Source organism: Urocampus carinirostris, chromosome 1, assembly GCF_059441175.1.
Source record: "Urocampus carinirostris isolate Australia breed hairy pipefish chromosome 1, RoL_Ucar_1.0, whole genome shotgun sequence".
NCBI lineage: Eukaryota > Metazoa > Chordata > Actinopteri > Syngnathiformes > Syngnathidae > Urocampus > Urocampus carinirostris.
This window is the reverse complement of record NC_142349.1, coordinates 4,382,516-4,407,734: the sequence shown is the minus strand read 5'-3', so window position 1 is coordinate 4,407,734 and position 25,219 is coordinate 4,382,516. Positions and strand designations below refer to the sequence as shown.

General features: G+C 38.9%; 2 protein-coding genes across 3 annotated transcripts; both read left to right on the top strand.

Moving 5' to 3' along the window:
• The first annotated feature begins 1,090 nt into the window (after nt 1-1,090).
• On the top strand, nt 1,091-25,209 carry dpydb (dihydropyrimidine dehydrogenase b). Of its 2 annotated transcripts, XM_088343886.1 has the most exons (26): nt 1,091-1,187; nt 1,269-1,403; nt 5,015-5,125; nt 5,199-5,281; nt 6,280-6,367; nt 7,109-7,270; nt 7,983-8,179; nt 8,297-8,378; nt 8,481-8,568; nt 9,462-9,569; nt 9,646-9,815; nt 9,881-10,091; nt 11,657-11,841; nt 12,071-12,286; nt 13,310-13,474; nt 13,573-13,641; nt 13,710-13,793; nt 13,883-14,003; nt 14,155-14,274; nt 17,500-17,642; nt 17,815-17,869; nt 17,959-18,080; nt 20,890-21,039; nt 21,162-21,224; nt 21,336-21,413; nt 24,690-25,209. In XM_088343886.1, the coding sequence occupies exons 2-26, from the start codon at nt 1,374-1,376 to the stop codon at nt 24,852-24,854; spliced, it is 3,066 nt and encodes a 1,021-aa protein (XP_088200012.1). In that variant the 5' UTR covers nt 1,091-1,187; nt 1,269-1,373; the 3' UTR covers nt 24,855-25,209. The 2 variants fall into 2 exon arrangements, with proteins under 2 accessions (XP_088200012.1, XP_088199935.1); XM_088343809.1 differs by lacking the exon at nt 1,091-1,187 and having other exon boundaries at nt 1,195-1,403.
• Nucleotides 14,556-17,439, top strand: LOC148373301 (uncharacterized). Its single transcript, XM_088352622.1, has 2 exons — nt 14,556-14,607; nt 15,436-17,439. Exons 1-2 carry the CDS (start codon nt 14,556-14,558, stop codon nt 16,455-16,457), a joined length of 1,074 nt encoding a protein of 357 aa, XP_088208748.1. The 3' UTR covers nt 16,458-17,439.
• Nucleotides 25,210-25,219: the final 10 nt, after the last annotated feature.

The following is a 25,219-nucleotide window of genomic DNA, read 5'->3' as shown; positions in this document are numbered from 1 at the left end:
CAAATAATGCTGATTTTATTTTACTTCAGATAAAAGTCATGATGCGCTGTTTAAACCAACACGAAAAATTAAACATTTTGAAAAGTAGTACCTGGACGTGTTTGCAGATGTTTTAACAAATTGGGTCAACTAGTTTTAAAAAGTCCCAACAAATTGGGTTGTTTTGCTAAAATCGGTTTCATTTTAGAAAAAAATATATAAGATAGATCGATAAGGAAATAGATGGACAACAACAAAACCTTTTGGGGTTATGTCTGGAATTGGCGCAAGGCAATCCCAGAGATAATAAAGATATTATGATAGACAACCGCAAGATCTTCATCGAGGTCAAGCCCAGACATTTTTTTATAGGAGTAAAAGTATGTTGAGCTCATAATCTTATTCCTGAAATCGTTGGGGAAAAAAACCCTACCCAAAAAAACAGCCTGAAGAAGGATAGGCGGCGCCATGTTTTACTTGCCGAAGACACACCAGAGGAAGTGGTGCCTCTAAACCCTGACTGTTAAGGGATCCGTGAGCCATGAGTGTCTGTCATTATTGTCCATTGAGTCAGATTACAGATAAATAACCATGGAGCACCTACTGGTGATCACCATTTCTTTGCGCTTTTCTGACTTTCCTCAGTTTTTGAGTTTAGTTTCAATGTGACGAGCGCTAAAATACTAGCTGTTGCAGTGATTCCTAGTTTGTTCTGGTTGACACATTGACTTGTGCACCAGTCTACCCTGGCTGTTTGGCTGACAGTACACACCAGCCTATCACAGTCACGCCCACCTCACACACAAAGCCCTCCCTAACCTGCGATAGCATTTTCTGTGTGCTGTCTGCTGGAGAACATAATGCACAATACCTTGACATCAATGACAATTATGACTTTTCAATTTGAAATCCGCGAAGCAGTGACAACTATAAATGAAGTGCGATGTAGCAACATGTCTCTGTGATGTATTGTTTTTGCCTTCTGTACCAGGCACTCAATTAGGCAATGATTCCATGAAATGTGCTTATTTCAAAAGTCCCATAGGAAAACAATGTGGTGATGATATAAGATGAAGTTCAAACTGGAGGTGGAGTTTGGAACTGACCATACTGCAATGGTTATTGTTTAATCTTTCCAGAGTTTAGGCGCAATGTGCACTTGAATCTGACCACTGGTCAGCACTGATAAACTTTGAGCCTTTCTGAAGGTATGTATTGGAAGCCCATGAGCTCCACCCATTAGTCCAAATTGCCATGTTTACTGGAGAAACAACACATTTGTCAAACAGAAGGCTCTTAAGAATTTGGGAGATCTACAATCTACAGATTCTTCCTGAAGCTTTTGAAACTACAGGAAATCCTTGGTGCTGCTGACAGGTGACAAAAGAGGAGTCATGCTAAGTAAAGATCTTCCAGATATTGAGGTAATTGAATGTGGTTTTGTTTGTCTGTTATTTTATCCAAAACAATTGTCAAGTAAAAGCCTAGTAAAAGAGACAAAACAACAGGTGTTCTAAGCATGAGCATGAGAAAAATGCCTGCGTTTATTGTCTAGTTATTGTATTGTGCAAGGCTATCAGTCAAAATGTTAATAATAGTGTTATTTTCCTTGTAAATGTATTATTCTAATAAGATTCAATCTCATCAAAAGGAGATTCTAAAAATGTGTGTTTTGTTTGTAGACATAAAGATAGAGCTTCACAGGTTACTGTACAACTAAAGGGACTACTGCTCTTATTAACATTTTTAGATATGCATTGGACAGAAAGAAATTCTAAATTAGTTGCTGAATCTTTTTCTGTAGATGACATTGATTGGATATCTCCTTGTATTTTTGTGAAGAAAGTTATCTTCAAAGACAAACATGTTTTATATATATATATATATATATATATTTCTATTTCTGCGTGATTTCAAAGGATTTGTTTGTCCTCCAAGTCTGATTTGTTACCACAAGCTGTTAACACTAAATGTGAAGAAGTGGATCGATTCAGTGATTGTACATGGCCAGCCCTAATCGCAATGAGGTAGGCCCAAGGAAAGAGAGGATAGACATAAAAATTTCGTTTATTTGACTGAAAAAAGGGACAAAGTATAGAAAATAAGTATCGAAAGAAGACCACTGGAACAAAACCGTGAGACAGACATGAAGTGGAGCAGCGGATGACACGTAAAACGGGGAATGAAATACAAACTTACTAACATCGCAACAACCAAATCCAGCACATCTCAAACGGCTAAGGGAACTTATTGCTTAACACAAGGGCAAGGAACACTGGTGGATACTAGACTTGAGGAAACAGAAATGGCAACACAGAATATGAAAATATTTGGCATCTTTGAAAACAAATTGATTTATCAGTAACTATAGCCATGTTTGATTGAGTTGAAGTAAAACGTATATCTCTCGGTGCTGTGGAATGCTCTTCCCCCTGAGATTCGATCGGCAACCTCAATGGAAATGTTTAAATCTAAGCTTAAAACAAACTTCTCTATAGCATATGAATAACCTATATTTTATGTTGATAATATGTGTATTATTTGCCCTCATGTAGGTTTTAGATGAGGGGATGGTGTCATAATGGTCTGTAGTTTGCAATAGTCTTTGATCTGTGCAGCCCTTTGAGACTCTTTGTGATTAAGGGCTATACAAATAAACATGACTTGACTTGACTTGATAAAAACAAGTTAAAGTGCTTCCTTGCAATTTTCCTGTTTCTCTGTATAAGTCCTTTTCACTAGATTGATATCTACGAATAAATTAAGACTAAAAGGACATTACCGAAAATTCCGGACTATAAGCCGCTACTTTTTTCCCAAACTTTCAACCCTGCGGCTCATTCAGTGATGCGGCCAATTTATGTAATTTTTCTAATGGCCGCCGAGTACAAAAGGTAAGATTTAGACTGCAACTTCTTAACTTGTGCCCAAATTAAATTAGATCTGTTTACTGTGTTGAGAGCGTGTTGCTAGTAACGTTTTGCTACCCTTCACAGGCACGGTTTGGGATGAAAGTTATAATATTACTATTAAAGCTTTGAAAACTCTCTAGGTGTACCATCTTTCTTTGTAAATATGTGTAACCATGTACTGTATAATATGTATTTGCAACTGTATATTTTTGTAATGTATTTATTTTAGAAACTTATTCTGATATGTTTTGTACGAGCAAATGAGAAAGAAAGGGCGGGGTAAACGCGGGCTGACGGGAAGTGGAGTAAAGGTGAGACGTGTTTGTTGACGCGGCCGACAATAGTGGATATATTTTTTTCCCACCCTTACCTTTGGAAATATACACTTTTTTTCTTCGATTACTTTCAACGGGCACTCGGACTCTGCAGGTCTGCAATAAATTTTAAGTACCGGTATCATTTTCTGTTTCATTTTGCCAGCTGTGTTTTTTGGACTTTATCGGGTATTGTTTAATTTCGTGTTTGAATTGCGTTTTTTCAATGTGGCTGCATGCGGCTAATATACAGGTGCGGCTTGTGTATGTACAAAATCGGTTTTCCTCCCGAAATGTAGTGGGTGCGGCTTATAATCAGGTGCGCTCTAGTCCGGAATTTACGGTAATTCCATAAAAATAAGTGAATCAAAACTATACGTTAACTTTCAACTGGGGAAACTTTGTAAAGCAGCATGTTATTGTTGTGACCTTATGATGACTCTTTTTTTTCTAACATGTTCGTATAACTGGTCACAAATCCTCAGTGCAATGACCTAACAGGCCTCCAGTATCTTATCTGCTTGACCCCAACCATTCAAACAAGTAAACTTCTCAGAATGTTCTATAATGCCATAAAGGGAGATAACAGGTATGTTTGAAAAGATACAATGCAACAACAAATAGTCTATGATGAATAACGGAAAGGAGGAAATGGGGTTGGTCCAAGACTACGTGTTTCAAAGTCAAGTCATGTTTATTGGTATAGCCCACAATGTCTCAAAGGGTTGCAGGGTTGCACAGACCACTATTACAACATCCCCTGATCTGAAACCTACACGGGGGCAAAGGGAAAAACTCCAAAACCTCAGGATGATGAAAATGAAGAAACCTTGAGAAGGGGCCACACATGAGGCAATCCCCGATCCAGGATGACCAAGCTACAATGGACGTTGCAAGGGCATCAACAGACATCTTCAACATTAAATATACGTAATAACAGAATGCCCAGTTGACAGCTTCCGGCCCCAAATTCTTGACCAATCCAGCAGGTTCAAGATGATGGAGTACATCATGTCTAAGTGCCTGTGGGATGGCTAAAAATGCATGCACTGTGCAATAACCAAGCTCATTTGTCTCCCTCAAGGACAAGAAAACAAGAGTATGAGGTGTTCATAAGCTATAAAATATAAGTGTGTCTTGGGCAGGAAAACCTGAGTATGAAGTGTTCATAAGCTATAAAATATAAGTGTGTCTTAAGCATCGATTTAAACACTTATACTGAGGTTGCAGATGGTATCTCAGAGGGCTGAGCATTCCACAGAATTGGAATGAAGAATGCTCTCAAACCTGAGGATTACTTCTTGGCTCTTGGGATAACTAGTAGACCAGCATTTTTCAGGCGAAAGGCTCGGAGCAGGACCATTGGGGCAAATAAATCAGAAAGATATAAGGAGGCAAGTCCATGCCAAATAGAGTGTTACCAACAAAACCCTAAACTCACATATGTTTAGCATCATAGGTTTGTACCTGCTACAAACCTGTGATGCTAAACATCAGGAGACCGGCAAGTAGTACATTACAGTAATCAAGACAGGAGGTAACAAACGCATGAATTATAATCTCAGCAACAGACTGGGACAGCATATGGCGAATATTTGCAATGTTGCAAGGATGGAAAAAAACTCTTCCAAGAATAATCTTAACGCATAACTAAAACGACATAGTAGGGTCAAACGTGACATCTACATTTTTAGGCACTCTGGGTGACATTACAATGATGATAAATCCAAGTGTGTGAATGTCAAATTAAACATGATTAAGAGTTTCCCAATGTGTTGAGAATAAATATTGTTTTTGTATACTTTTTAGAGCATCCTGGCTCTGAATCCAAGGGTTAAGACACATTCTCAGATCATGTCCACAGCCAACAAGAAGAAAGAAAAGAAGCACTGGAAGAGAAATCCCCAAAGGGGCTGTGATGTATGTTATTTTTTTTTACCAAATGAATCTAAATCCCTTAATTTAAATTCTCTCTAATTTTGTTTTTTTGTAGTCCTGTGTTAAGTTAGAGAACAACTTTGATGATATAAAACACACAACACTAAGCGAACGTGGTGCTCTTCGAGAGGCTCTAAGGTGAGAATAAAATAAGTCCTAATTTTGCCGCAATGACAATGATGAATCTGACATTTAGGTGTTGGTTTTTTTTTTCCATCAAATGTCAAATACACTACCGTTCAAATGTTTGACGTCCTTATATGTCCTTATTTTTGAAGATAACATGAAAATCATTGATTTTAAAAATTAGTAAATGACCATTTTATCTGCAAATGTTAGGTTTTTAATGCAATATCTACATGAAGCCCATTTCCATTGACCAGCACTCCAATGTTCTAATAGAACTTTGTGTTTTCTAATTCTCTTAGAAGGCTAATAGATGATTAGTAAACCATTTTGGGGTTATGTAAGCACAGCTGAGAAACAGTTTAGCTAATTAGAAACCATATAAAACTAACCTTAGTCCTGTATCTGGAGAATCTCATTTGTGGGTGTGATTAAACTTTCAGAAAAAGAGAACTTTTCTGTGGAACTCAAGAGTATATTCTTGTTCTTAGAAATAAAGGCTATTCTATGCGAGAAATTGCCAAGAAACTGAAGATATCCTACAGAGGTGTGCACTATTACATTCAAAGAACAGCACAAACAGGCCCTAACCAGGGTAGTAAGAGAAATGGTAGGACCAACCAAGCGAGAGTACAAGTACATTAGAGTCTTTATTATAAGAAATAGACCCCTTATACGTCCACTACTAGCAGCTTTCTTAAATACTACCCGCAAAACACCTGTGTCAACATCTACAGTGAAGAGGCAACTCCGAGATGCTGGCCTGAGAGGCAGGATGGCAAAGTAAAAGCCATATCTAAGATTGGCCAACAAAAGGGAGATATCTATTTGGGTAAAGGAACAACTCGTTCAGTAAATAAAAATGTGACTTTGAAATGGAAAACACAAAATTGTCTGGGTGACCCCAAACTTTTGAATGGTATTGTAGTTGATTTGAAAACAAACATTTTAACTTACCAACCATTTTAGCAGGTAATAGAGACTGTAAGCTGCCTTGATTCTGTGTTTAGATGTCTCAAATGTGTGGATGCTCCATGTCAGAAGAGCTGTCCCACTAACTTGGACATCAAGTCATTTATTACCAGCATATCTAATAAGGTATTACACCAATCACACTCTCTGCTGCACTGGACATACAAATATAGCTCTTAGTCAAAAATCTGTTACCTAAATTGATGGTTTAAAGTTTTTCTTATTATTTTGGGCCACTGTGGCTAAAGGGGTAATACAGATTAATTTTGGTCAATAATTTTGCTGTATTTTTTTTATATTTCTATGTTTTTTTTCTAGAAAAATATTTTCTTAAAAAATACTTAAAATGAGCAAAAATTATCTGTCATTCTAACCTTTTTGTTTAACCGTAAACAGCTTCTTAAAAAAAAAGTAAGGTATCAAATATATTTACCTGTACTGCTTCATGATCTAAAAGAAAAACAATTGGTCATCTGTTGCCACCTACCAATATGGATTAATGTTACATTTACCTGGCTGATCAACGGAAGAAAGAAAACATACTTAACAATGGCATGCTCTTTTACAGAGATGAAATTGGACAATTTCCTGCAACAAACAAGACAAGCTGTCACGACACACTAGTGTGCTGTCGGTATTATCAAAACAATACAATTCCATGATTCTATAAAAAAACAGCGAAAATAACTATTCCCTATTTTCCGTGACTGAAGACAAACAACTTGAAGGGATTTAAATATTTTTTCTAAAAATTCAAAACCAGTTATTAACTTTGTGTAATGTATTTAAAGATTTTTTCAGAGGGCAAACATCAAAAGTTTGCATGCGAGCGCAATTTTTTACTGTTCATCTTTTTGTGCTTGCCAGAACTACTATGGAGCAGCTCGTGCCATCCTGTCTGACAATCCTCTTGGTCTGACCTGTGGAATGGTCTGTCCCACTTCAGAGCTGTGTGTTGGGGGTTGCAACTTGTATGCCTCCGAGGAAGGCCCCATTAACATCGGAGGATTGCAGCAGTTTGCGACCGAGGTACAACAAACGCAAAATCATCAACATAAACATACATCAATTTTAATATTAAGATAGCTTATATTGCAACAAACGGTCATTCAGTTACGTGCACTAGGGAGCCGCGATCCAATATTCCTGGTATGCCTTTACAAAATATGTAGTAAATATGATTAAAATCATAGCTTTTTGACACTTGGGGTTTCTTCTGTTATTATTATTATTTTTTGCTGAATATTTCTAAAATTTAACGATTACTTGTGATGTGCATAATCCACTACGATATATGTCTTGGAAAATACAGTAACATCCCTAATTTTCCCCAATGCAGATATTGTTACCATGTTTGGGTTAGGGAGATGTGATAACTTCTGGATGCAGTTTTAAATATCAATACTACTATGAAAATGACATAAGGTTACTTTGAATCATAAATTACTTAATTAACTTCTCAATGTATCTAATTGTTAGTGAAATGATTAAGGCCATTATGTTTGATTTATTGGATTGTAAATGACATAGTCTTTTTAAATCCTCCTGTTCATTAATTGTCAGTTTTGCCTTTACCATTTTCCACTTACTTAAACTAAACAGTTTGTTTGTATGCTCACTAGGTTTTTTTTTTGTAGGATACACAGATCATTTCAGAGTACTGTAGATTTTTCTGCAATTGCCCCTAGTAGTACAGAAGAAAATGATGGGTTTGGTATTTGACCTGTGTGTACCTTCACAGGTTTTTAGTAAAATGGGCATCCCTCAAATCCGAAATCCTGACCTACCGCCTCGTGATGAGATGCCGCAGTCTTACCATGCTGCCATCGCACTTATTGGCTGTGGCCCGGCTTCTATTAGCTGTGCCTCTTTTCTTGGCCGCCTCGGATATGATAACATCACAATATTTGAGAAACAGCAATACACCGGAGGGCTGAGGTATCATCATTCATCATATTGGTCTTTGAATATATATTAAGATAAAAATATACGTACTGTATAAGAAAATCATGCTTACCCACTCAAAAAACACATCGCCATTTTGCTTTTATGCAGCACAGCAGAAATTCCTCAGTTTCGTCTTCCTTATGAGGTTGTCCAGTTTGAAATAGATTTGATGAAGGACCTAGGAGTCAAGGTAGGAACCTTTTTTTCGGGGCACTTTGTTCATAAGCATTTGGTAGGTTCAGAAATTAGAATGTTATTTTGCTTCCTAAAGAGGTGTTGCATTATGTTTCAGGTGGTGTGTGGGAAAGGTTTAGGTGAGAATGGAATGAATCTGACTTCTCTAAAAAAAGATGGATTTAAGGCAATCTTCATTGGAATTGGTGAGTGAGTGACAATCAATTGTAAAGAAAAACATCTGAAACAAACCAACGTTGATTGTATAGTGCTTTACAGAGAATATTTACATTTTGTTTTAAGTCAGGATTAAAATAAGAACTTACAAAGAATAATTTTATTTCCACAGGTGTGATATTTGAGGTTAAAAATACAAGTTTTTCTCAGATTAGAAAAAGTGTATTTGAATGGTTTACATACCTTTCATCCTCAGCCAACTGCTCCCCTTATTAATAATTGCAATTCCCCTCATTAAGCAAACAAACACAACACAACTACTATCTACTCAGAGCAAGATCGACTATGTGAGAATTTAAAAAAGAAGTATAACCAAGTTTATTTTATTTATCAAACTAACGCTTGATTCAGGGGAATATTTGCTAGTGTACCGCAACAAGTTGAGAAATCTGTGATGACGTTGTAATCTACTACCAGTGACCAAAATGTTTCGGATTAAAGCCGAAATGGGCAAGATGAGATCAGTCTAACAAAAAACTATTTTTTTAAACGTATTTCTTAAATTTAAAAAAACCTGTACAGAATTTGAAATCATTAAAAAACGAATAAAATACAGGAGAATTTTTTTTAAATTGACACAGTATTAGTTTGAACCTGCCTCACAATCCAGTTTGGGTTTTCTATTGGTGCTACAGATTCCTCCCAAATTCCAGAAACATTATTTAAAACGTCCAAAGTTATGGATGTTTTTAACGTCTTAAAACTGACATCACTGTCAAGTGATGGAAGAAAAAGAGGGATAATGTGTTGAATACATATGATAATCTCACTGCAATTCTTCAGATATTCCAGATACCATACTTAAGTGTATATTTTAAGAACTACCTGGATCAATTCTAAAACAGACTTATTGTGTGTATAGGTCTTCCTCAGGCCAACAGAGCAAAAATCTTTCAGGGTTTGTCCATGGATCAAGGCTTTTTCACTTCCAAAGATTTTCTGCCCATGGTGGCCACAGCAAGCAAGAAAGGTGTGGACTTTATGCACACTTGTACAGGATCGTCTGTTCCGACTATTGTCCCATCTTGCAGTTTCTCTTCCTTCAGGGATGTGCCAGTGTCGTTCCTCCCTCCCTGAATTACAAGGGGTAGTCATCGTCCTGGGCGCCGGCGACACTGCCTTCGACTGTGCAACTTCTGCCCTCCGTTGTGGAGCCAGAAAAGTCTTTGTCTGTTTCAGAAAAGGATTCACCAACATTAGGGCTGTTCCTGAGGAGGTATGGTCTTGCTTGGAAGACTAAATAGGCATAAATAAAAAATGAATGTCTTTTTTTGGAGTCAGATGGAATTGGCAAAGGAAGAGCAGTGTGAGTTCCTCCCCTTCCTCTCTCCCCGAGAGGTCATCATGAAGAATGGGCGCATTGCCGGATTACAGTTTTGTCGCACCGAACAAGCCGAAGATGGAACTTGGTTGGAAGATGAGGACCAAATTGTGCGCTTGAAGGCAGATTACATCATTAGTGCATTTGGTTCCATGCTCAGTGAGCCTGCAGGTAATCAACTTTAGCTAAGAGTTGGACAACAGAAGCAATAAAGGGGCACCACCATTTTTCATCGGTGCTACTGGGGGCTTTGTAATACTGTATTCCTAATAAAATGTATCACGAAATACAATTTTAAAATAAAGAAAACTGGTGTGCATGTAACTGCTTTTGTTGAACGAATGGGTAGAAGAGTATCTGTAACATTTTGTAATACTGTAAACTGTCGCTATTTCAAGCTTCATACTTAGGAATATTCATTCAAGTTTAAAAAGATAAAACAAAATGTCAAGCTTTGCTACCTGTCTACTGGATGCATAATCACAGTGCACATGTTTGGTTTTTTTTTGGGACCAGTGATGTCATTGTGGCCTGCTTAAAATTACGTGCACTATGTAGCCGCGATCCAATATCCCTGGTCGACTATTGCTGAGAGTTGGGGCAGAGAGAGGAAAATTGTGTGGGGTGTTGGGTTTTTTTCTGCCTAAAATATACTACTATCCTTTATCCCCAAACCCATTTTGCTGCGAGTGGGGACCGGCATAAGGCATTTTGTCAAGAGGCGTGGTGTTCTGGCTCGCCTACAAACAATGCACAGTTGTGGCCACGATCCATTATCCCCAGTCAACTATTGCTTAGAGTGGAGGCATCCAGAGTGCTTTTTTCAGTACAGACCACTGAAGTGGCTCGTGTAAAATGAATTGCACTGTTGTCCATGATCCATTATTCCCAGTTCACAATTGCCGAGAGTGAAAGCCGAGAGAGCAAATATGTGTCATGCGTAGCGCCTCTTTTTTACGTTTTTTTTTGGCTAAAATGATCAGCACTGTTAGGCTGCAATTTATTATCCACATTGGACTATAAATGCAGAGCACGTGTTAAAAAGGGGGTGGTTACTTTGCAGATTTTCACATATCGCGGGGTGTTCTGGTCCCCATTGACCACATAAAAACAAAGGATTACAGTATTGAAATACATTTCAGAATAGGGTGATAAAGTTCATATTAAAATATCCTGAGGTAATTTTTCACAGCTGTTGTGTAGCTGATTTGGGCACGATATGTGACATTATTAAACAGTGAATATATCCATGTTTAGGGTGATTATTGGGGAGTCAGAATCCATTTTTGAAAAGACCAAAACAAATGATTGTATACTTTTGATTTCTGTGTGGAGGATCCTTATTATATTGAAAAAGTTTACGGTTGACAGCAACCCAAATTAGGCAGGGGGGATTGTTTTTAAATACAGTGAAAAATGTACCTCTTTCCTAATTTACCAGCAAAATATCAGTTTTTGGATATTTGGTTGTTCGTAATGATTTGAAGTAATTTCTACCATCTACAAGTGAACACTGTAATTACAATTAAAACTGAAATCTGCTGAATATCAAAAATTGATCAAAGGCAACTCTGAAGTTAGAAGGCCAGAAGCCTGGTGCTCATTCCTCCTCTACTGCTTTTGAAACACGATTCACAATTTTCTTACTACATACCAAATCATTTATGAGGACTTTTATTTTATTTTTCTAATCACACTTTTATTTGTATTTTTTTGAATGTTTATTCTCTGCTTAGTGAGCGAGGCATTGTCACCAGTCAGGCTGAGCCGTTGGGGCACTCCTGAGGTCAACACAGAAACCATGCAAACCAGTGAGCCTTGGGCATTTGCAGGAGGAGACATTGCTGGACTGGCAAACACCACGGTGGAATCGGTGAACGATGGCAAACAGGCGTCATGGCATATTCATAGATACATACAGGTGGTATTTGTTGCTTCCTCAGAAATCATTGATTTGTGGTTAAAGATGTGTAGCTTGGTTGTTAGTATCACCTAAAATAAAGTTTTCACCAAATTGCTCACAATGATTGCATATGGTTTCAAATCTATAGTTGCTTTTATTCTCATTTTTTTTATATTATTGCATTATCCTTATTGACAAAACAGAGTAAGTGCAATGCTTTAACAAGTCCATCTTTTTCCTTCCCCAGTCCCTCTATGGTGAAACAATCGATGTAGTTCCAAAGATGCCACTGTTTTACAGTGCCATTGATCAGGTGGACATCAGTGTAGAGGTTTGTGGAATAAAGTTTCCCAACCCATTCGGCCTGGCATCTGCCCCTCCCACAACTAGCGCAGCCATGATCCGAAGAGCTTTCGAACAAGGCTGGGGATTTGCTTTAACCAAAACATTTGGATTAGATAAGGTAAATAGATTTTTGCTTGACAGTGTTAGATTTTGCATGCAATATGTGGCAGTAGTGCACCAGAGTGTAAATTTGATAAATCAATACCCTTTTTAACTGTTAATTGTGATAAACTGATTTATTAGCATTTTACACATCAGTTTTCAAAATACATCAAAATGTATATATTTGTCGTCTTTGCTACAAGAATTGTAAGTCCTTCGAGACATTTTTGTGATTAAGGGCTATATTAAAAAATGTGACTTTACTTGACTTAAGTTGCCATATTGTGTAAAAGAAAACCTTGCTCCATACTGCTACAGTTTTGAAAGCACAGCTTGGTTCCATTTTGGATGTTAGCGCATCTTACACAAATGTGGGAAATTTCAGCTCGTGTTTTTTTCCAAATGAGTATTACAAAGAAATGTGGACTTTTGGCCCATGGGTTAACGGTGCAATTTTTCCCCAAGTAATATAGATGACCTCAGTGAATTGAATAATAATTATAGTTTAAAAACACACAAAAACAGCAAAGAAACTAGAATGGACACCATTAAAGCATATTCTGTGTTGTGACGCAAAACCATTTTTGGGTGGCATTTGCCTTTTTGGCAATGTCATTGGCACATGAGAATGCGAAACTTAAAGATATTCAATGTAATTTGGTCTGTGTTAGTGGAATTTCTTTCTGGAAAAAAATGTTCAGTCATCAAAACCAAAAGTGCTGAATCAGCTTTATGGGCATTTTTCACATCCAGGGTAACCTACCAAACTGCCTGTAAAAGACGGTGGTCATATATAATCTCCTTCACCTTTTATTGTGTGGACAGACACACATACAGACATACAAACATACATACATATGTACATAACACATGATCGCCACCCTTGCTTTGCTCGTGGGTGATAAAAAGATAAAAAACTTTCTAAAAGCGTATACCTAATACAGCACCACAAATCTGTCAACGATAAATATATGTTTTAGTGTTGCTGTAAAATAGATTTTAGGGTTGATATACTGATAATGTTCATCTGTCTTTTCAGGACCTGGTTACAAATGTTTCTCCACGTATTGTACGTGGTACCACCTCCGGTCATGTTTTTGGACCTGGTCAGGGATCCTTCCTCAACATTGAGCTGATCAGTGAAAAGACAGCAGCATACTGGTGTCATTCAGTTGCTGAACTTAAAAAAGACTTTCCCAAAAATGCAAGTTTCGAATTCAACTTTTTTCTTTTCCATATCTACCTTCATCCATTTTTGCTGGATTCTATTTTGAAAAATCAAACTGTTTGTCCATCAATTAGATTGTGATTTCCAGCATCATGTGTGGTTACAACCAGGAAGACTGGACTGAATTAGCTCAAATGGCTGTGGTAAGCAGAGCATTTTAAGGGTGTGTATTTTGGATGAAGAAAATAGGACTTACATTGTGTGTTTTTAGAAATCAGGTGCTGATGCTTTAGAGTTGAATTTATCTTGTCCTCATGGGATGGGAGAAAGAGGCATGGGTCTGGCGTGTGGGCAGGTACTCTCACTGTCTCTCCTGTAACTATAACTTATAAGTCCCTTTTTGTAAGTCATTTACACTTTCACATGTTTACATTTACACTTTAGGACCCAGTCCTGGTGCGTAATATTTGTCGTTGGGTACGAGCGGCTTCTTCCATCCCCTTCTTTGCCAAATTGACACCAAATGTGACCAATATTGTTGATATAGCCAGGGCTGCCCATGAAGGTATGCATATACTGGGTTTTCGCCATCCAATGTACTTTGTGAATAACCTCAATGAAGAATACTGTATATGAATACATCATTTATTCTCCAAGACTCAAACGTTATGAATATGGCTAAATGCATGAATCTGTTTGAAATATGCATGTTTCAGGTGGAGCAGATGGTGTGACGGCAACAAACACAGTTTCAGGTATGATGGGGCTGAAAGCAGATGGATCACCCTGGCCAGGTGTTGGAGCTGGCAAACGCACCACATATGGTGGAGTATCAGGTAAAAAGATGGTTTGAATGTCCAATGATAAACACTTAATGTTTTTGTTTACAGTTATTTTAAAAGGTAGAGTCAACCCCCCCAAAAATTTAATTTTAGCAACTGTACTGTTTTTGGTTCTGAGCTGCCATTGGTCGTTCACTCAGTCTTGAGCAATTCTGATATCATCCTAAACCAGGGGTCTCAAACCCAATTTACTTGGGGGCTGCCGGAACCAGGGTCTCAATGGGAAACTCCCCAAAATCAGAAACTCCCCAAAGGTTATTTGTAAGATGCACCCAATGTCGCTTATGCTTCAGTTCAACAGCAGTGACAATCTTCAACTATACCCTGGTAGCACCTCCTTCCGCATTCCAATTTGAAAAAAATATTTTGCAATCAGTTTGCAAAAAATGATTAATCAAGTTAGCTAATGTTCAAATTATAGTCTGTGATGTATAGACACTGTCGTTGGTGATACCAGAAATTAGCTAGTTGATCATAATGCAAGGAAGACGTACATTTCAGACATAAGCGTGTAAATTTTGAGCACTGCTTAATTATTTTTGCATGGAAGTAGCATATTATGAGGCGGCCCAAACTATTGTCTTGAGGGCTGAAAATGGCACATGGGCTGCAAGTTTGACACCGCTGTCCTAAAGTGATAGCTAGTGGAAAAATGATCTGTCCCTGTGCCTTTTTTTTTTTAAGTTGATTTTTTTGGTTAATTCAGATTTTGCATATGTGAAATTGAATGAAATGCCATGTTACAGTAATTGTGGGTTAACCAGCATATAGAAGATATTGTGATTGGCAACTAAAGTTTGGCAATGTGGTGGGCATGATAATCTCTCTAGTCCAAGTGTAAGAGCAGAAATAATTTTAGAGTTTAAACAAAGTAATTGTGTCTCTAAAGGAGTTTCACTTATCCTTACTCTATTAAATCTGACTCTAAATTGCAGTCATACTGTAAAACCTATTCATACCTGTCAACCTCAGCAATTTACTCCTCTTATTAATGATTGCAATTCTCCTTATTGAGCAAAAATAAACCTTACAAACACAATGTGACGCCTATTTACTCACAGCAAGACAGACTATGAAGAATAAAGCGACAATATTAACAATCTACAATGACATTGTCCTCTACTACCAGTGACCGATACGATCTGTATTATTGAGAGAGTCCTCCGATCAAGCCATCTAAGTCCCGAAGCCTGTCCGTAAGGAAAGGTATCAGGGAAGACTGTACCATCTTCAATGCAGGAGGAGAGCAGATCCCACTACTATTAAAACAACCCATCCGTAGCCTAGGGCGCTCCTACACAGCAGACCTCTCAGACAAGCAGGCGGCAAAGGCTGTGAAGAAACAGCTTGCGGAAGGCCTATCCAGGATCAATCAGAGCCAGCTCCCAGGCAAATACAATGTATGGTGTTACCAGCACATACTATACCATCAGCTGATGTGGCATTTGAAGGTGAGTGAGGTCCCTTCCTCACTGGAAAGCAAGCTGGATAGGCTGGCAAACTCTTATATTTGGAAGTGGCTGGGGCTGCCAAGATGCCTCTCAGACGTGGGCCTCTTTGGTCGGAACATACTCCAACTGCCGCTGCATTCCATCAGCCTGGGATATAAGAGGAAGAAGGCCCAGATGGTTTTGGAGTTGAGAGAGTCCTCTGATCATCTTGTTAGATCAGCGGGCACAAAAGTTCAAACAGGAAGAAGGTGGAAGGCAGAAGAAGAGGTTGACCAGGCAATCAGCAGGTTAAAACATCGCAAAGTGGTCGGCAGGGTCCAAGTAGGGCGAGCAGGCCTTGGTTGGAGCGACGTGCCCCTCTTTTGGTCAAAGGCTTCCAGGTGGGAGAGGAAAGAGATGGTGGTGACAGAAGTGATAAGGACTGAGCAGGAACACCATACCATCAAAGCAATTTCCCAGAGCAGACAGGGCATCTGGACAACTTGGGAAGGGGTCATGGACAGGCCTTTGTCGTGGCGCGACCTGTGGAAGATCCCTCAAGCCAGGCTCAGCTTTCTGATCCGGGCAACACACTACCCTGCCCCCAAAATCTACATCTGTGGTTCGGCACTGATGCGATCTGCCCCCTCTGTAGTACCATCAATGCGAGCCTTCAGCATATCCTCTCAAGCTGCAAGATGGCACTTTCCCAAGGCCGCTGCAGGTGGCGACACGATGGCGTCCTAAAGAAGCTGGCAGGGTAGTCGAAGGTTGCAGACAGAAGTTAGCCAGCTCCTCCATCAAATCACCTCATCCAGTTTGCAAGGGCTGGCGTTTGCAAAAACACCAATGCCCCTCGCCCGCTACACTCCGGAAGGCTCATCTCGCCCGCCAGCGAATGGAGAATAAAAGTTGACCTCAAAAGGCAGTTGCAGTTCCCCAGGGAGATCGCAGAAACATCATTGCGGCCAGACATTGTCCTGTGATCTGTAGCCAGCAAGGCGGTCCTCCTGGTTGAGCTCACTGTCCCTTGGGAGGAGGGAATAGAGGCAGTATACGAGAGGAAACGGGCGAAGTATGAAGTCCTGGCAGCCGAATGCAGGGAGGCGGGCTGAAAAACAACGGTATGCCCAGTGGAGGTGGGGTGCAGGGGTTTTGTGGGCTCCTCAACCTCCCGCTTGCTCAGAGACCTTGGATGCACAGGAGCAGGCAACCGGAGAGCAACTAAAGAGCTGTCAGAAAAGGGCAGCTACTGGCTGTGGCTGCGGAGGAATGACAGGAACTGGGGGCCTTCAAGTAACACCTATGGCTTCAGTGGGGTTGGCATGGAGACTTCCCAGCCATCGCTCCGCCACCGGGAGATGTCCTGGGGTTAAAGGACCGAAACATCAATGACCAGTGGTCCCCAGCTGATGACCCAGTCAGGCCCGAGTGTTCAGGGCACACAAGCATTCCAAAGGCGCCGGAGAAGGCCCGTCAGGCAGAAATGCCCAGCAGGAAGACTACCATCCTGTATTTCCATTATTTTAGAGCCGAAATAGGCAACACAAGATCAGTCCCATACAAAAATTGGTATGCAGCATACACAATTTGTAAGGATCAAAAAAGGTACGGAATACGGGGGAAACCATATTAGTTGACAGGTATGCTTATTTTAATTTGATCTATCATAAATGCAAACACTGAGTTTTCATTTTGATCGCCGTAATTTGATTTACATGCAAGCATACAGTACATTACTACAATGATTAGAGCACAAGGACACATATTTGTGCTCTCACTTGTACAGGTAATGCCATTAGACCAATTGCGCTCAGAGCTGTATCTGCAATCGCCAGAGCACTTCCAGGCTTTCCAATTTTAGCCACTGGTGGAATTGACTCAGCAGAAACTGGGTTGCAGTTCCTTCATGCCGGAGCCTCAGTGCTACAGGTAACACCACTATGGAAAAAAATAATTTGTGCTTATGTGCTATTTTCTCAAAAAAGTCATTTTAACTTTAAAAAAATGTACTTGACTTGTAAGTTGACTACAATCTAGCATATTTTGCATTACATTAGGTTAGAAAAACAAATATTATAATACTGTGAATTCTATTGCACAGGTATGCAGTGCTGTTCAGAACCAAGACTTCACTTTGATTGAGGACTACTGTGTGGGTATGGAATTAGCGTTCTGTATTTTGTCCTGCTTTATCTAGACAGGTTTAATTTGGATGCATTGTTGTGAACATTCTGCGTACTCCTAGGGTTGAAGACGTTGTTGTACTTGAAGAGCCTTGACATGAATGACTGGGATGGACAGTCTCCTCCAACAGAAAGGCATCAGAAAGGAAAACCCATTCCCAGACTTGAAGATCTAGTTGGACAGGTATAGTCAATTTGATCAAGAATGTATACAGGTTTGGTCTTTGCGTTGCTGTGGACAAAGTCATAACCAAATTCTCACGTGAAATAGGAGAATGGCATAGCCAATCATCAATCACGTTCCTCCAATGGGTCAATGCCTCAGCAGGGAATGCAATTTAACTGCTCGGTGATCGATCGATCTTTTTTTAATAATATTTTTAAGCGATCACATGATATTGTGGGGACCAATGTTCCCTCTAAGCTGTGCGCGTGCGCAATCGCGCACTGCCCGCACATTCTCAGCGCACAAGAAAATCTATCAGCGCAATGTTCCCTCTAAGCTGCGTGTGTGCGCAATTGCACACTACCCAGAGCTTTTCCGCGCACAAGAAAATCTAGCCAGCTCACAAAAATCAGGGCTTGAAATCGCTAATTAAGAAGCAAATTAAGTCAAAGTTACAGTGCATGAAGGTAAAAATACACAGGTTTCCCTGACGATGTGTTCTAAATGCGGTATTTTGATGTCAATGTCGAAGCAGAACGAAGTTGAGTAAAGTCAGTAGTTTTTTGAGAACCGGCTTCTTCGGCTCTGCTCACTAAAAAGAACCTGCTCTTTTGGGTCCCAAACGGCTATTCAGGTTGTTTTTGCTTCTTTGATCCCTACACGAACAATTATAGTGTAAAATTGTGCACAAAATGACTTAAAGGAAGGGGGGAAAATAGAACAAAAAAAGAAAAAAATATCAAAATGTTTTCATTCAGTAGTGAAAAGCTGAGAAAAAAAGAAACAAAAGGAAGAGAAAAAAGAAGGAAAAATTCAGAAAAAAAGCCAGAAAAAAGGAAAGAAACAAACAAAGGAAAAAAAAGTAAATAGAGAACAAAAAGAAAAAAGTAACAGCTAGGAAAAAATAATCACAATGAGATTTTTTTCAAAGGAATTTAAAAAAATTGAAAAAAACAGGGAAAAAAGAAAAAGTCTGTTTTGCATTCAAATAATTTCCAATTATACCAAGTCAATCTTGCTGCCAACATTGTACTTCCACTAAAAAATGTGATTAAATACAGTTCTGTATCGTGCAACCGACTAAATAAGCCCCCCAAAATGTTAGTATTATGCGACAAAAGATACCAGGAAAAAAAAAGAAATGGAAATCTTGTGAAAGAATTGTTGTGAAAACAAATGACGTTCTTAGGCCGTACAACGTTTGCAATAATACATTAGTCAATTCATTCAAAAGTGAAAAAATGTTTTGCATTGCCGGAAACTCAGCAAAATGTAACTTGATGTCAAGTTTTGGACATGTTTGATAATAGATTAGATAGATAGATAGATAGATAGACAGATAGATAGATAGATAGATAGATAGATAGATAGATAGATAGATAGATACTTTGTTCATCCCCGAAGGGAAATTCACATTTCCAGCAGCATCCCTGAGCTGAGAACAATCGAGAACAATCGAAAATAACACGGGAGCTGCTGGTGGCTTACCACACTTGGGATTGCTGTTGCTCACTGTTGTTTCAAGCGTTGCTCACCGACTTTGTGTGAACGCTCAGACCCGTGAAAAATTAGAGGGAACATTGGTGGAGACAAAACAACGATTGCTCGATATTTCTGGGGACATGTGACCTTTGTCCATGCCAAATCTTCGCACTTGAATTTGTTAAAAGTTAAAGTGTCCAAGGGAATGTTAATCCAATAACTTTTTTATTGCATTTACAGTATGTTCTGAAGTAAACCCTCAAATCCTAAATTGGCCGGAGATTTGAAAGTGCGCTTGAAGCCCAGTGTGCCTTATATATAACAGGATACAGTGGATAAGATTGGAAATGCTTACAGCATTTAAATGTGTGAGTTACTTCACAGAGTGTTACACTGTACTTCAGTGTTCTAGAAGTAGTCAAGCAATGTTTGGTCAATCATGAATCATCGCTGGACCAAATCACGATACATAGTATGCAACAGGATCCGGCCCAGGTCGTGGTGGCGAGGGCTTTAATATTTTCCAATAGATTGGTACGGATGACATACAAAAAGGAATTAGTGCTTATCTCATCATAACATCATTTTTACTCATGGTGCAAAAAACACTGATAGGTAACAGTCTGTCCACTCAATAGCTCTGCGAAAGACAGAAACGAAAAACAGAAGGCTTTAAACAAAATACTATACAAGCTCCTTTACGTACATATACATACTAAACCTAGAAGTAATTGACGCACAATACACTATGCAAATCAGTCTTTTGGGCACCATGAGTAAAAATAGTGTGAGAATGAGATATGCTCGAATGCATTTTCAGATGTCATTTTAATCAGTGATACTTATCAACTCATTAATTGTTGCTCCATTATATGTTATGCAAATAAACACGGTGGCTCTAAAAATCTCACAATAGATTTTTTTTTTCAGGGTGTGCTTTATAATCTGGTGCGCTTTATGATTCGGTGCGCCTTGTTTTTTTTTTACTATATCATGTAGTAGATACCCAGACCCACCTTAATCCAAATATGGCAGTCTGAATAATATTTTGTTAACTCTAATTGAGTTGAGCAGCAAAATCCTCCTGTCTTTGTCCTTTGCAAAGGACATTTCCACTTACCAGTTTTAACTGAAAAATACCTCACAGTTGATCAGGTCATGACCAATCATGGCTTTACTACAGAAAAAATGAATCTATTATTGTTTGTTACCTCAATCCTGAGCAATAAAACTGTTGTTTTCAAAATGCCAAAGTGGCGTCATCTGACGAGGATGAACCAAGTGGATTTGCGATTAAGTAACTGTCATAATAAACCTTTGAAACAGTTTGCCTGTCCATACGTAGAGTCTTCCCAGCTTTGGACCATATCTACACAAGAGGACAGAAGCTATTGCAAAATACAAGAAACAACTTAAAGCTGCTGGCAGTGAAGATATGACCAAGGCCAACGATAACAAAATGAACACACCGAAAAAAACAGTTCCAGCTGTCAAGGTGCAACGCACATACTCACACATGCTGTATCTAATCTGTTGTCTAACAAAGCAAAACTTAATGAATCCTTTGCGTAAATGTGTGGTCTTTATGTGTGTTTATTATTTGACTCTTGTTTACAGGATGTGATAGCTAGAGCGTTGCGTCACATTGGAGCCTATCAAGAGCTCAACAACATGGAACAGGTATTGCTCGATGTTTTCCTCGCTTACGTTAGTCACGGTGTAAAAAAAATTGTTTATATTATTTCATGGAAATCGCCGGACTTACTATAATTTATTTGTCCTGATTTTTAGGTCCAGGCTCTAATAGACGAGGAAATGTGTATCAATTGTGGTAAATGTTACATGACCTGCAACGACTCTGGCTATCAGGTAAATATTTGTGCTCATGAAGAGCACAACTTGTACTTTGGTGCTTGCTTCGTCATTCAAGGTCAAACATACTCTAATTTTTTGGCTGTTGGCACACAAACACGACCATTCAAAATTTGGGGTCCCTTAGAAAGTTCCTTATTTTTGAAGGAAATGCACCTTTTTTTCAATGATAATGACAAACTAATTAGAAATACACCCCTCACATTGTTAACCTGGTAAATAACTATTAAACTGCCAATGTCTGTTTTTAAATGCAATAGGTATATTAAGCCCAAATTCCGACTACAAGCACTCCAATGTTCTAATAGTACATTGTGTTTGCTAATTGCGTAATAAGATGTTAGCAGAGCTGAAAAAAAGTTTAGCTGGCTCGAGAAACGATAAAACTGAGGTTCCTTTGAACTAATCGAATATCTGGAGCATCAAATTTGTGTCTGATTAAACTTGCATAATGGACATAAAATGAAAACTTTCATGTTAAACTCGACAGTCTATTCATCTTTTAAGAAATGAGGGTTATTCCATGTGAGAAACTTCAAAGAAACTAAAGACGTCCTTCAATGGTGTGTACTAATCCCTTCCGAGAACGGCACAAACAGGCTCTAAAGTGGGAAGTCCTGCAGCACAACCAAGCAAGAAGACAAGTGCATTTAAGTCTCTAGTTTGAAAAATAGATCTCAAGAAGCTTTGTGAAATAGTACACGCAAAACATCAGTTTTAACATTTACAGTTAAAAGGTGAGTCCGAGACACAGGCCTTTAAAGCAGAGTGGCAAAGAAAAAGCCATGTCTGAGACTGGCCAACAAAAGGAAGATATTAAATTGGGCAATAGAACACAGACATGGGACAGAGATTGGGGAAGTTTGAGGTTTTCTGGTCACACAGAAGAACATTTGTGAGCAGAAAAACTGAAAAGATGCTGGAAGGGTGCCTGACTTCAATTGTGACCTCTGGTGGAGGGGATGATATGGTCAGGGGTTGCTTTGGTTCTGGTTAAGTAGGGGATTCGTGCAAAGTCTAAGGGACTTTGAATAAGGAAAGCTATCACTCAAGTTTGCAACGCCGTGCCAATCCTTTTGGACAGCGCTTGACTGGATCCATCTAACCACTTGACAATGAGCCAAAAGCACACTTCAAAATTATGCAAGAACTATTTAGGGGAAAAGGTGGCAGTAGTTAATCTGTCTGTAATTAAGTGGTCATTGCAGTCACTAGGTCTCCACCATGTTGAGCTGTTGTGGGAGCAGCTAGACCACTTGGTACACAAGAAGTGCACATCAAGTGTTGTGGTAAATACACTTGCATTTGCATTTAAATGTTGGAGAAATTGGAGGTTCGATAATCGAGAGAAAAGTCTTCTCATATGTGGATAAGGATGGACAGGAGCCAGCCTCGTTCGGAGGGAGATGTCACTTTATTGATGCGTCAATGAAGATCTCACAGAGCTAGGAACATGACAATGTATTTAAAGCTGGTAGTGACGATTAGGCTTCGATTGAGTACACCCCAAAAGGCGGTCCTGTATCACGTATCAAGTACAGAGCGTCCCGTCCCTTGCACACTATCTTCAAGGAAACTTAATGTCTGCCAAGAGTATCTTCAAGGATGTCTACCCGACCTTTTCCCACTACTGTAAGCAAGTCTTTCTAAATTTCTACATGTATGCAAATCTATTCTACAAATGCAAGTGTATTTACCACAACACAAGCCAATCCATCTTCTGGAAGTGTGGGGTGAATTTCTCCAAATTACCTCAATAAATTGACAGCTAGAATGGCAAAAGTCTGCAATCTTGTAGTGTAATTGCTGCAAATGAAGCATACTTTAACGGAAGCAAAGTTTGAAGCATATATATATATTTTTCAAATAAAAATCACAATTTCTAATCTTCTCAATATCACTTTTGTTTTGCATCTCATTTGATAAATAAAAGTGTGTTTTCATGGAAAACACATCTCTCTCTGGGCGACCCCAAACTTTTGAATGGTAGTGTAAATTTGTTTTTGAATTGGGAGCATGATGCCAGGGCCGTAGCCCCTCACATGCACATTAGGCGCACTGCGTAGGGCATCAAAAGAAATCAAAAGAAATCAGGGTCATGAAAAAAAGTGTAAAGTGTTAAAAGTGTTAATAATATGCGCTAATAAGGTTAAACAATACAAAAGCAGCATACACCAAATTCCCTGAGGAAAAAGGCGGTGAATCTGCTTTGAGCCCCGGCCTATATTCAGTCTCACGGTGCCCACCTCCTCTCCCAGTGGTATGTTTCATTATGCCTCATTCGCAATTCGGTGAACACCTTTGCGAACATGGCCTCGAAACGGCAACAAGAGTCTGGAGCGGAGAAAAGAAAAAACAAGAAGAAACGAGATGTAGCTCATGCGTTGCTTGCTGGTAGTCAATGTTAAAATAAAAAAGCTCATTATTGTACCATATTTCCACACCCATTTGTCGCACTGTTTTAAAGGGTGCACTCTCCTTGGTTCGAATTATTTTTTTGTCGGCTCATACGGCGCACTGGCCTATTAGGTGCGACCGCTCTAGCGCACTGGCCCGTCAAATGCGAGTTTCACGTGATCGCCTTTAATACCATAACAAGTGTGCGAATTAAAATAAATTACATAAAAGCACCAGGAACAAAACTGAGTTTGACTGTGGTTTAATCGAAAATTTATCACAAAGTAAAACACCAGAATACAACAAAATTGTTAAAAAAGAAAAGAAAAAATAGACCAAACAGTTTGGTAATCACATTTTTTAAATAAATCGCTCAAACTGACGTAGTGGATGATAGTGTTGGGCAGATAGTGAAAAGTGTCACTAGGAGGTGTGCTTTCACTGTTAGTGTCAGACTGTCGGTGAAAGTATGAATTAATTTGTTGTATTTGTAAAATATTATTTTAACAGCACTAAATGTAACTGGCTGGCAACCAGTTCAGGGTGTCCGCTGCCCACTGCCCGAAGAGAGCTGGGTTGGGCTCCAGCAGCTCCACGAAACTACTGAGGATAAGCGGTGCAGATAATGGATGGATGGATAGATTATTATCACAAATCTCATAAAAAGAATGTTTAAACAATATTTTACTAGGACAACAAATTAAAACGTCCTTGTCTTATTAATCCAAAAGAAACAAAAAAAAATACTTATTTAATTCTCATGTTTGTTGACAGTGTCATTTGTGCTTAAGGCACCCAAATGGCTAGCAATGGCCCTGCATGATGCAGTGATGAAGTACTGAAGCCTCGATGCAATTTTACCTAATGTCTTCACAGGCCATAACGTTCGACCCCGAAACCCATCTTCCATTCGTAACTGACAGCTGTACCGGATGTACTCTATGCCTGAGCGTCTGCCCAATCATAGACTGCATCAAGATGGTCAATAGGACAACACCATATCAACCCAAGAGGGGTGTGCCAATTAATCCGATCTGCTGAAGAGAAAGACAAAGATAAATGGACCTTGGCTGGATTTTAAGACTTATCAATATTGATAAGATATTTTACACCACTAAAATGTGTGACTCACTATTCAAATAAGTGTTTTTCTTCTTCAAACTCATTCTTCTAACTTTTGATTATGTGATTTTACTAATACTATAAAGAATACTAAATGTGAAGTCTCTGTTCAAGGATGAACTATGCAAATCACTCTACTGTATTGTTATACATCTATCCTTAATTGCAGATTGGATTGTTCTAGTTCATCTGGTTTGTGTCTCTATATTATGTTTAAGAATCTGGACCAAAAAATGCATTTATTCTGCAATTAAACAATACATGCATGAACTGAGCACGTTATG

Excerpts from the sequence above, each read along its gene's own strand:
- dpydb (XM_088343886.1), top strand. The coding sequence starts at position 1,374 with ATGCTAAGTAAAGATCTTCCAGATATTGAG. Across the intron at positions 6,368-7,108 it reads TTACCAGCATATCTAATAAG|AACTACTATGGAGCAGCTCG; the intron begins GTATTACACCAA and ends TGTGCTTGCCAG. Across the intron at positions 21,040-21,161 it reads AAACAGTTCCAGCTGTCAAG|GATGTGATAGCTAGAGCGTT; the intron begins GTGCAACGCACA and ends TCTTGTTTACAG.
- LOC148373301 (XM_088352622.1), top strand. The coding sequence starts at position 14,556 with ATGTCGCTTATGCTTCAGTTCAACAGCAGTGACAATCTTCAACTATAC. Across the intron at positions 14,608-15,435 it reads CAATCTTCAACTATACCCTG|AGAGTCCTCCGATCAAGCCA; the intron begins GTAGCACCTCCT and ends TGTATTATTGAG.